This window comes from Sceloporus occidentalis, unplaced genomic scaffold (genome assembly GCF_023333645.1).
Source record: "Sceloporus occidentalis isolate IW3139 unplaced genomic scaffold, rSceOcc1.0.p SCAF_31, whole genome shotgun sequence".
In the NCBI taxonomy this organism is placed as follows: domain Eukaryota; kingdom Metazoa; phylum Chordata; class Lepidosauria; order Squamata; family Phrynosomatidae; genus Sceloporus; species Sceloporus occidentalis.
The window spans coordinates 1447687-1460799 of NW_028317011.1; the positions used below are offsets into that span (position 1 = coordinate 1447687).

The 13113-nt window shown below is 40.3% G+C and overlaps 1 protein-coding gene across 1 annotated transcript; it reads left to right on the forward strand.

Annotated features, from left to right (window-relative positions):
• The first annotated feature begins 6953 nt into the window (after positions 1–6953).
• LOC149298687 (regenerating islet-derived protein 4-like) lies at positions 6954–12938 on the forward strand. Its single transcript, XM_089487047.1, has 4 exons — positions 6954–6969; positions 10630–10724; positions 11943–12080; positions 12789–12938. Exons 1-4 carry the CDS (start codon positions 6954–6956, stop codon positions 12936–12938), a joined length of 399 nt encoding a protein of 132 aa, XP_089343173.1.
• The last annotated feature ends 175 nt before the right edge of the window (positions 12939–13113 follow it).

Sequence of the window (13113 nt, forward strand, 5' to 3'; positions counted from 1 at the left end):
AAGGTATCTCTGGGGGTAGGCCAACCCTCACCCTTCTCAGCTCTTGTTTTCTCAGGCTCACACACCTGTCAGTATAAAACCTTGTGTAAACACTTTTTGTACTCCTGTGTATACCCACTTGGACGACTCAGGTACTGAACTTACATTTAAAATAAAATAAGTGTTCATTAAAGTCTTTTGTTACCTGTGTGTGGGATACTAACACACAGATTGTATTAGATGCAAAAATATTTCTCTTCACCAGCATCCAAATTGACTGATTAAGCTCTTAGTCCAGACTCCAATACAGCATTAATGTGGTATTTTTACAACCATTATAAAACGGATGGGTGGCTTTATTATTCAAGAATAAAAAATAGATCATTCATGATCAAGATGATGATTCAAGACCATCTGTTCGTATGAGTATGTCACTAGCATAATGTAAATTTAAACATTTAATTGACTTAAATCATGCACAATGATGTGACGTGCAATTCACTCTCTATGTATGCAGTAGTAATGCTTTTAGTAAATTTTAGGTAAAGCTTGCACCTAAATTTGAGGCACATAACATCTGCACTACTGCGCAAGAGTTTTAGGTAGGTGTGGAAAACAATGCTGAAAAGTAAGAATGTTTATAAAAATATACACATTAATTGTTTGTTTTTATCATGGAACAAAATGCAAAGTGAGTGAACAGAAGACAAATCTAAATCAAATGAATATTTGATGTGACCACTCTTTGCCTTTAAAATTGCATCAATCCTTCTAGGTACACTTACACAAAGCCAGTGACTTTGTAGGCATATAGTTAGGTGTATGAGCAAACAATCATACTAAACAGGTGCTAATGATCAAAACTTTAATATGAAGCTTGAAACACAATCATTAATTGAAATAGGAGGAAGGAGGAATAAAACTGGGTGAGGTTCATGAAGACTGAACAAAGCAATAAGACACAAGGTAGTTATTCTGCATCCAGAAGGTCTCCCCAGGCAGAAATTGCAAGACAGACACACGTTCTGTGCAAGCTCTTTTGAAGACTAACAAAGAAATGGGCAATGTTGAGGATTGTACAGCAGTGCAAACATTTCAGCACTGGCAAAAAACAGAGGTGCCGTGATACGTCTAATGCATCTCCATACTCCACAAAAGTCCAATTAATATAAAAGTATGAAATATATTGAAAAAAATAATAATAACAAAGCCAATGGAGAGAAGTCTCACATGTTTCGCAGTGAGGCTTAATCATAGACAAATCGGATCGATTACGTGTGGATTAAGATGGACTATACACCTATGTAAAATCAAGGAGAAAAGGTTATATGCTGAACCATGATTGACACTTTAGTGGTATCAGCAAATAACATCAGTAGACAACAAGTTAACAAAAGTAGCAACAAATGGTAAAAAATGAAAAGTAGTAAATATCATGGTATTCCCGGGCGGCCTCCCATCCAAGTGCTAACCAGGCCCAAGCCTGTTTAGCTCCAAAAGATATAAAAAGTACACCCATGCATATGTACAAAGGTATACAATTTATACTTGGAAGGCAAACAAATATAATTTAGTGAAGTACATTAAGATAGAAAGCACAAAAATACAGAGAAGGTAACAATTTTCATAGGAAAACGGGAGAGCGAATTGATGACATCAAAAGATTGTATATGAAAATATTACATCATGATCTAATTTATGAAACAGTTAAATTCCCACTCCCTATTAATCCCAGTGAGATTAAAGATCCAATATACCAACCTTTTGGCCAATTTAGCATTAATATTACCGCCTCTAGGGCCCAATTTGCATCTTTCTATTCCCGTACAAGAGAAATAATTTAGGTCACTTCCACTACATTGCTGAAAATTGAGATTAATGGGGGATTTTCTATCATCACATCTGATGTTAGAAATATGTTCCCTTATATGCTCTCTCATCTTCATACAAAATCTCTCACAGGTTATCAAATATATTACTCTCTTGGTTTCACAATTAACATAATCCTTCAAAATAAACTAACTATTATTATACAAAGGTTTTGCTTTTATTTACAAATTTGCAGCAGACACACTTTTTATTAGCACACGGATACATTCCAGTGGTTTTCAGACAATCTCTTTTCGATCAGATACATAACTGGGAGAGAGTATATTTTGAAGGGAAACTGCTTTTCGTGATATATATTTCACATAAAAGTTTCTTGTGAATACATCCCTTATTTCTTTCTGCTTTTAGAAGGGTCAGATTATTTTTGATTTTTCTAATTTTCTAAAATTCCAAATTTAAATCAGTTACAAAGACAATTGAGTTATCTAAAGTAGATTCCCTACTTCTAAATCCAATCAGCAATATGATATTTCTCTTTCATTCAGTATTTTGCTTACCCAAGAGGCTTTTTCTATCTCTATACTTCCCTTTCATGTAAGCTCTGTTAATGACATTCTTTTTTCAATAAACTTCATATTTTTATATTAATTGGACCTCTGTGGATTCATCTGTTGGAGAATGGAGATGCATTAATTGCTCACATTTCTTTCTTCATTGCTGTGTTTTGTGGCTGGGAACGCCACTATTTTGCACCCTGCATCCACTGTTCAAGCCACCATTGCGGGACTTTTGTTCAGGTGATGTTACCAACCACGCTATATTTTTCTATTAACTGTGATACATCTGTCTACTGTCTGGAGAACGTATATATAAAGCAAGAGTATCAGTAAATAAGGTGAAAACAATGTATTTATAACTCAATTGCCAACTGATTAATTTATCATGTGCTGGTGAAAATGAATATTCATAATATAAACCCAAACATCAAAGGAATCATATGGAATAATTCCCTTATATTACAGCGACAACCCTAGAAACTAGACTTGTGCATTCATATTCGAGCGAACATAAAAACGAACAGGAAGGGTGCGTTTTCGTTGTTCAGCCCGAATACCGAACTTACGAACATGGCGGCTACCAAAGAATCTTTGTGTTCGTCTTCGTTTACTAATCTCCCTGGTCCCTTCCCCATCTAGCCTACCTTATCTACGCAGCATCACAGGAGTTAATAGGAGCGGAAATCCGCAGGTTCGCCATCAGGAGTTAAAGGGCTGTGTGAAGGACTCTATTGGTCTCCTGCAGGGGCCTCCTCAGGCATCATAGTAACATAGTAACATAGTAACATAGTTCAAAAGGTTGAAAAAAGACCAAAGTCCATCAAGTTCAACCTATATACATATTGTGTCCCTACTGTGTTGATCCAGAGGAAGGCAAAAAAACCCTTATGAAGCAGATGCCAATTGCCCCATACCAGGGGGAAATTCCTTCCCGACTCCAAATATGGAGAATAAATCCCTGGATCAACGTTCTGTCCCTATTAATCTAATATCCATAACTTGTAATATTATTGCTTTCAAGAAACACGTCCAGGCTCCTTTTGAACCCCTTTTTTGAGTTTACCATTACCACTTCCTCTGGCAGAGAGTTCCATAATCTCACAGCTCTTACTGTAAAGAACCCCGGTCTGTGCTGGTGTAGAAACCTTCTTTCCTCCAGCCGTAGAGGATGTCCCCTTGTTATAGATACAGTCCTGGGTATAAATAGGTCCTGGGAGTGATCTCTGTACTGCCCCCTTATATATTTATACATAGTTATTAAGTCCCCCCTAAACCGTCTTTTTTCCAAACTAAATAACCCTAATTCTGATAATCTTTCTGGGTACTGTAGTCCTCCCATTCCCCTTATAACTCTGGTTGCCCGTCTTTGAACCCTCTCCAGCTCCACTATATCTTTCTTGTACACTGGTGCCCAGTACTGTACACAGTATTCCATGTGTGGTCTGACTAGTGACTTGTACAGTGGTAGAATTATTTCCTTGTCGTGGGCATCTATGCCCCTTTTGATGCACCCCATGATTTTATTTGCCTTAGCAGCAGCTGCCTGACACTGGTCGCTACAGGTAAATTTACTGTTAACTAAAACTCCTAAATCCTTTTCCATGTCAGTCGTCCCCAGTGTTTTCCCATTTAATACATATTCCCAGCCTGGATTTTTCTTCCCCATGTGCATAACCTTACATTTATCTGTGTTGAACCTCTTCTGCCACATCCCAGCCCAAGCCTCCAACCTATGCAGATCCATTTGTAATCGTGCACTGTCCTCTATTGTGTTAACCACGTTACAGAGCTTAGTATCGTCTGCAAAGATTGATACTTTACTATACAATCCCTCTACAAGGTCATTAATAAATATATTAAAAAGAATAGGACCCAAAACTGACCCCTGTGGTACCCCACTAGCAACAGTCACCCACTCAGAGTATGTACCATTAATAACCACCCTCTGTTTCCTATCACTGAGCCAGTTACTTACCCACATACACACATCCTCCCCCAGCCCAAGCATTCTCATTTTATGTACCAGCCTTTTATGTGGCACCGTATCAAATGCTTTGGAAAAATCAAGATATACGACATCCAGCGATTCACCCCGATCCAGTCTTGAGCTCACCTCCTCATAAAAGCTGATCAGGTTAGTTTGACAGGACCGATCCCTTGTAAACCCATGCTGATATGGCGTCATACACTTATTTTCATTGAGATACTCCAAAATAGCATCTCTTAGGAAACCCTCAAACACTTTAAACTAACACACAACAGAAGTTAAACTAACAGGCCTATGATTCCCCAGGTCCCTTTTTGTCCCTTTTTTGAATATTGGCACAACATTTGCTATGCGCCAGTCCTGGGGAACAGACCCTGTCACTATAGAGTCCTTGAATATTAGAAATAGGGGTCTGTCTATAACATTACTTAACTCCCTTAGAACGTGGGGGTGAATGCCATCTGGACCTGGTGATTTGTCTATTTTGATTTTTTTTAGGCGGCACTGCACTTCTTCCTGCGACCAATAAAGTTATTCTTATGTTATAACTCCTGATGGTGAACCTACGGATTTCCGCTCCCGTTAACCCCTGCGATGCTGCGTAGATAACAGGAGCGTAAATCCGTAGGTTCACCGTCAGGAGTTAAAGACCTTTAGCCAAGACAGGCCAAGTCCCCCATCAGGACTTAAAGGGCCGTGCAAGTCACTCTATTGGTCGCCTGCAGGGGCCTCCTCTGGCATCACCCAATTGGTTAATGCCAGAGGAGGGCCCTGCAGGCGACCAATAGACTCAGTCGCACGGCCCTTTAACTCCTGATGGAGGAACTTGGCCTGGGGAGACCATGGTCTCCCCGCTCCAAGAGGTAAAGGTCCGTACAAGCGATTCTATTGGTCGTTCGTACGGACCTTTAACTCTTGGAGCGGGGACACCAGTGGTCTCTCCCGGCCAAGTTGCGGCACCAGGATTTTAAAAGTCTGTACGAGCAACTCTTTTGGTCGCCAGCAGGGGGCTCGTCTGCCATTAACTAGACTTGGGCACCAGGGGGCTCTTCGTGTTCGTCTTCGTGCTCGTCTTCGGGGGGCAAAAAATCTTCGTATTCCGCGAATATTCGCCTGTTCCTGTCTTCTCTTGGGGCGAATATTCGTGGACATTCTTCGTGTTCGGTTTTTCTTTGTTTTCCCGGTTAAGGGGTTAATACGGGGTTAACGCAGCTCTGGCGCCAGGAGTTTAAATGTACGTATGAGCAACTCTATTGGTGGTCAGCAGGGGGCTCGTCTGCCATTGGTTGATGGCAGACGAGCCCCCTGCTGGAGACCAATAGGGTCGCTCGTACAGACTGTTAAACTCCTGGTGCCGTAACTTACCCGGCACATCCCACTGGTCTCCCTCCCTGTTCAATTAGTTAAACGTCCGTACGAGCGACCAATAAAGTCTGCTCGTACGGACATTTAACTAATTGAACAGGGAGGGAGACCAGTGGCATCTGCAGGGTAAGTTGCAGCATTGGGGCTTTAAAAACTCAATGCTGCAACTTACCCGGCACATCCCACTGGTCTCCCTCCCTGTTCAATTTGTTAAATGTCCGTACGAGCGACCACTAAAGTCTGCTCGTACGGACATTTAACTAATTTAACAGGGAGGAAGAGCAGTGGGATGTGCCTGGTAAGTTTTAAAACCCCAATTCTGCAATTTACCCTGCAGATGCCACTGGTCTTTAACTAATTGAACAGGGAGGGAGACCAGTTGGATGTGCTGGGTAAGTTGCAGAATTGGGGTTTTAAAACCCCAATGCTGCAACTTACCCTGCAGATGCCACTGGAAATCCATAGGTTCGCTGTCAGGGGTTAACTTACAAAGACTGTGCGAGTGAGCCTATTGGTCACCTGCAGGGTCTTCCTCTGGCCTTGTCAGGGTCCGCAACCCCGGGTCCGACGAAGTGACTCACCTGAGTACCCGATGCCCGCGGGTACCGGATCCCGCGGCGCGTCTCCAGCTCCCTCCACCTCCGTCAGCATGTCCGCCGCTAGGCGCGCGCGCGCGCCCTCAACTAACTTTATGCGCCCCCGAGTGGAGACGCCGGGGTACGCGCACCGATGACGTCACGGCTGGGGGCGAGGCTTCCCCCTGGCGGCAAGTTTTAAAGCTGAGCACTGAGATTAGCTCAGTGCTCAGTGATTGTTTTTCTATTCGAGCTCTAGTGCCCTTTGGTGATTTTTTCCTATTGATTTCCTGTGTACCAAACCCGGCTTGTCCTCTACTCTGCTGCTCTCTATATCCCGACCCTTGGCTACTAAACGGTGTTCCTGATTTTTTGGTTACTGACCCTGGCTTCGGATTTTGACCTCGCAGCTTGCTAGTTTCCCTGACCTCGGCTTCGTTTCCTGACTTCGGCTTATTCTCATTTGCCTTATCTGCTGATTCCTGGGGTACGTTCCTGCATACCGGTCTCTACCCTTTAATCCTGCCTTGCAGCCTCACAGGCCTCAACCAATTGGTTGAAGCCAGAGGAGGTCCCTGTAGGCGACCAATAGGCTCATTCGCACTGCCCTGTAACCCGTGACGGCGAACCTGTGGATTTCCACTTCCGGGAACTGCTGCGATGACGCGAAGACAAGGTAAGTTAGAAGGGGGGGAGAATGGTAGACGAAGACGAAGACGATCACGAAGATCTTCGTGGTGTGTGTCTTCGTCTTCGCCTACGTTTTACCGCCGCCGTCTTCTCTTCGGAACGAACACGAAAACGCACTCTTCGTGTTCGTTTTCATGTTCGCCCGAAGACGAATGCACAAGTCTACCATTAACCATTGAAGTACAGGTGCACTTCATTGGTTGATGTCAGAGGAGGCCCCTGCCAGTGACCAATAGAGTTGCGCGTGCAGACATTTGAAATCCTGGCACCAAAGCTGCTGCGTAGTGCGTTCCGCATTAACCCCGTATTAACCCCTTCTACAAAAAACAGCAAAAAACAAACACAAAGAATGTACATGAATATTCACCCGAACTGAACACAGGAATGGGCGAATATTCGCGGAATATTCCTACGAAGACGAACACGAAGAGTTGGCCGGAGCCCAAGTGTACTAGAAACCCCTCTCCCGATGTCGGTTTCAAAGATATAGATCCACGTGGGTGTGCTAGTATTATGGGGCGGGGGAATACAATAGTTTAGCAAATATGATAAATAAGGTGTGAGTGCATGTGATCATGCGATCATGTGATCAGAATACTGTTCAGACCAGGAGTCTGGTCAGAAGTGGTCTTCATGGAAGATTTGTGGCTAAAAAGCTATACCTCTGACATGGAAACAAGGACAAGCGATTCACCTATTTATGAAAACATAGGAACTGGGGTGTAGAAAAACAGCAGCAGATGACTGATGAGTCAAAATGTGGATTTTTTTGCTGTAGCAGAAGGCAGATTATTCACGGAAGGCCTGAAAAGTGGTACAAGAATGTGTGTTTGGAGGCAACAGTGAAGCATGCTGGAGGTTCCTTGCAAGTTTAGGTCTGGAAATAGAGTTGGGGACATAGTCAAAATTAATTGTCCCCACAATGCTGAGAAGTACAGGCAGATACTTGTCAGTTATGCAATACCATCAGGGAGGCATCCGATTGGCTATAAAAATAATGGTGGCCACACCAAATATTCATTTAATTTATATTTTTCTTTTGCTCAATCACTTCACACTTTGTTAAATTTATAGCATTTTTTTTCCCCACACATTTTTTTCACAGAAGTGTTTTTAATGTATTTCTTAAATCTGCAAGGAGTCTGCTACACTATAGTAGTCTCATCTCTGGTGGGTACAATGTAATTGGAATGCAGTATTTTTTAATGCATTATTACAACATAAAACTACATCAATATGCTGTGTTGGCAAATGTTCAAATGTATTCAGTAGTTAAAGAGAATTCTGATAACAGATAGCTGTTGTGGAGCTCATTATGATAATTAAATTGCTGAAATATTAGATGATAACATAAACTCTTGACTTAAATATAAGAAAAAACAGGAAATCATTGTTTTGGCAGGTAAAGGTGTATGATTTTATCATACCATTCCTGCTTTCTTTTTGCTATCAAACTGATCAACACACTGAACCATATCCGTATATTTATCAATTACACCTAAAAGGATGTTCTTGTAGAATCTGCGTTCATTAATGCAAGATTTCACACCTAGGCATTTGGTTCTGGTAGTAACTCTGACCTATGAATACGAGGCAAGGATATTTTGTCTCTTGATTATTATTCCTCTATAAGCATATCCTCATTATACAACAGACAGAAGACCAAATCCCCCCCAAAAAAATTATATATCCCTGTCCCTACTGATTTATTACTTAATTGGTAATTAGATAATAGCCCAGGCATAATTAGACATAGCCTAGTTCTAAGACAATGACAAATGCAAAAACTGAAAAGCTAACTATGTATGGCGACATTCTCAAAGATGACCATTTCCCTTCTCTGCATGGCAATTGTTTGTCAAGCATCTCTGTATTTGTATTTAGGATAAAGTATGTATATGTGGGGATTAGGACAATGCTCATTTTGCCTTTGTCAGTTACTTATCTGGGTGTGGGGGGTAGTTAAACCGTTTAATCATGGGACATAAAGAGATCCTTATTACCAGTTCCTGTCCCTGTTTCTGCTCTCCATCTGTCACTGAGGGACCACTCCCTCTCAGATCTACTATATATATGTAGATAAAGGGGATGCCCATAGTCACTTTCCAGCATCATCAGGTACCAGATTGGACAGCATTCTTAAGCAGGTAAATCAAATTTACCTGCATTCTGTAACAGCTCTGTATATGATATACTAGACTATATAGCTAGTATCCTACAGAGGAAAAGGGTTCTTTGGGAATATTGCAGTCAATCAAACATTATTCTACAGGATGATTTACAAGAATACAAGCCATTAAGAGTGGGATGTTCTGAACTTTCGTGCTTTGTCTGCGCACATTACAAAGGGGATGGGTTGGTGTAATATTATTGTGTAAGAAAAGTTGGTTGATAGCATTCTGTATCTAGCTGGATGAAAGATTAAGACAAGACACTGGCATTTAGGGAGGTAATGAACTAAGCGTGCTATTTTGTGACTAATGTATATTATGTCCAGAGAGCTAATTATTTATCATGTATACGTCTTAATATGAAATCTAAATATATGCTAAAACATTTTTAAAAAGCACTTTTTAAGGCAGCTTTAGTAAATAGCTTAAGTGTGCTATGTATCAAGACACACACATATTTAGGTTTTTCTAGTGTATCAACCTCTCAGTAACCACTATTTACCTAGTGGTAGAGGCATCCCTCTGATTCATTAAAATACGCAAAACATTATAGAGCACCAAAATCAACCATAACTAAGTGCATTTGAGCAGTTCTCCTCATATCAGTTTGCCAGTCTAAAAGGACCATAGAGCCTTGATGTGCCAAGAACATAGCCTCATACCATAGAAAAGGGGAGAGTGGGAAAAATGGCATGATTTCTAAAAACTGATCCAACTAAAGCGATTATAAAACACTTTAATTCCCCTTTGTGTAACACAAGGTTCTCTGTGTTCTCAGGATGTCCTCCTCGTGGTGTATAGTCTTACTGGGCTGTGTGGTCCTTGGGGTGTCACTGTCAGATGGTGAGTATGTCAGATGGCTATACACTACTAAGATGATCAGATAACATAAGGTTATTGAAGAAAACCTGTTTCCAAACCAGATACTTAATAATTGGGAAAAGTCACCTTGATCGAAAAAGCTCAGTTTATTGTTTGCCAAACATTTTTCCATTTTACCGCATATTTTGAGTCCTGTTGGCTTCAAGAACTCGAATGTGGGGGAAAAGGGGTTATAGATTCTCAAATTGAATGATAATTTGCCTCAACTTTACATGCTTAGGAATATATTGGCACCATATAAAATAATAAATAATAATTTTGGTACACAATAAATAAAATGTGCAAGAAAACAATTAGGAGTGCTCTGACCTTCTTTTATATATTTATAGTATTAGCCAATAATATTGGGCCAGATAATTAAGTACTGTCATTTATATTTGTATTTTGAACAAATTTATATGCAAGTACCTCCACGCCTGTTTGATATTGTAATTAAGAGGAGCTAAACATGGATGTTTATAAATAAATCATATAGGTAGAGTGAGCAGGTTTACAATGTGTTCCTATGAATGTATAACATGTACAGAAGTTGTATTTAATTTGACATAGGGTGAATATATAAAGTGAGTAGAAATTGTATTTCTTGTTTTTAGCTGCTCCCCGCTCCTCCTGCCCCTTTGGTTGGTTTTATTATAAGTCCCACTGCTATGGATATTTCCGATTCCGACTGACCTGGTCTGAGGCTGAGGTAAGAGAATGGGAAGGCATGACAGAAAAGAGAATAAATATAGAGGGATGGAAAAAGTATGCAATCTTCTACAAATGTTCTACATGCAGGCACGGGGAGAAGAGAGACATGTTGAGTGACTATGGTCCCCACATTGGTGTGTTCAAAAATTAGAGATTAGGGGGAGCAATTTGGTGTATGTGTGTGTGTATATGTTACAAAGGGAATGTGCAGAATGTGTTATGACAGGGCAAGTGGTCATGGATCTAGTAAGATCATTACTCACAGAATCCAAACAAAACCCCACAAAGGATATGCAGAATTAGTAATTGTTTGGTGATAGAGATTGGTTAAGATTATGATTTGAGAGCAAGGAGTGTGCGATGTTTAGACATTACAGTGAATATCACATCTTGCCGTTATTGTTGTGTCTATCCTGTACAGTGCCATAGAATTTTCTATATGGAACTAGTAAGATGTACTCAGTAGTCTGTTTATAGGGGTGCTAGTTAGGGGTTATATGGCTTTAAAAATCCATTAGACAGTAGGTCTTAACATTCTTGCTTTGATTGAATAAACAACCATATTTAAGAATCCCTTCTCAAATCATATCACATAATTCAGGATAATGTGCAGTGTTTAGGCGATACAATTGTATTGCTTTACAGCAGGTACTCCCCCATCAGATTATATTGTCTTATATCCAATTTCTACCCATAAGAGCCATGAAATAGAAGAGTTTATTTAATGAAAAACTGAGTCCAGCACTGACAATTATCTATTACTTATTTTTTTTTCTTAACTTACTTAGATCTATATTTTTCCAGCTGTGATATCCACCAAAAGCAGTGCCATAGCATTTCTAGCAAACTCTCTTTCATTGCCGATGATCAATGGGTGTATGCTGCATTAGTACCCTACTGTCAGTCAAAGTACAGAGTTGTAACATGGTTCTAGACTCTATGTGATTTCTGAAGACTAAAGGAACTACATACTATTGAAATAATGTTGCAAGGTTGCTGATCCCACACAGAAAAGAGTATGAGTACTATGTTGTATTAAGAATAGGACCAGGGATAGTCTGAAATGTAACAGCTTTTTCATAAATTTGAGTTCACTTACTAATACAGTAGCACTTCTCTTACAGTAACTTAGCTTGGTGCATTTGTCACATTTCGCTCATGGAACCTGTGTTTGTATTCCTTAAGTAACACTAGAAATTCTACTTTTCTCCTGTAGTTTGAATGTGTCAGTTATGGGCATGGTGCACATTTGGCCTCCATATTGGATGAAGCAGAGGCATCAATAATTGGAAGTCACGTTTCTGCTTATACACATTCTGTAGATGTTTGGATTGGACTCCACGACCCTGAGCAGGTAAGCTAATATTTTTTAAAATTGGGTTGTCTTGCAGGAAAAATAGACCCAAAAGTGTGGAGACTGAAGTAAGCATATGAAATCTATCTATGTCAAGTCAGTGGCTTGCTGCATCAACAAAAAACATAAAATGTGGTGAAAAGACAGGAAACTGGATTGTTACTGTTCTAGCTAGCAACCAGAACACTCTTTACATTTTCAGTCAGTGTTTTCCCATCTATTTTCTAGAAGCTGTAGACACTTCAGTCTTAGTTTACATGAAATGGCTAGCTAAATGACATTTGAAACTACATATATTGTCCTTAAAAATCTCTCGAGCTCTAGGGAGATATCACAGAACAGATCTATTCTTAGGGTAGGGATAGGCACATTGGGGATTCTGAATTCCACAAAACCCACAAACATCACAGAATGCTGTGTAGTGCAATGTCATGGAGGGTGTTAATGCAGGGGCACCCACACAAACCAAGAAAATCAATACAATGTAGTTACTTTTGGGGGCTATACGAAAAGTAAGCTTTTTGCATCCTCCAACATGAGCAAATGTGCATTCATAGATACAGAATCTCATACAGAGGCTCATAGAACCTAGTTGGCTGAAGTCTGCATTCCTGAAGATGACAAATCATGATGCATTTATTAATTTGGAGAACACTTATCCTTACTAATTTACTAGTAAGAATTGAGTAATTGAGTTTGTATCCTTAGAACCGTCGTTGGAAGTGGAATGATGGCTCAATGTACAACTACAGGACATGGGAGAATGGAGAACCCAATAATCTGAATAACGAGGAGTACTGTGGAGAGCTGACTATAGGATCCAGTAAGTATGGCAGAGTTGGACTAAACATCAACTGATCATAAGATACCTTTACTAACATGTTGTATGTAGTGCAGTTATTTAATAATCAGTATAACACACCTAGGGGACTAAAACCAGAGATAAATGCATTCTTATTTCTCTTCTCTCCTTAGAATTCAATAAGTGGAATGATGCTCCGTGTCGCATGCAAAACCACTTTGTGTGCAAATT

Excerpts from the sequence above, each read along its gene's own strand:
- LOC149298687 (XM_089487047.1), top strand. Across the intron at positions 10,725-11,942 it reads TGACCTGGTCTGAGGCTGAG|TTTGAATGTGTCAGTTATGG; the intron begins GTAAGAGAATGG and ends TTTCTCCTGTAG. Across the intron at positions 12,081-12,788 it reads GACTCCACGACCCTGAGCAG|AACCGTCGTTGGAAGTGGAA; the intron begins GTAAGCTAATAT and ends TTGTATCCTTAG.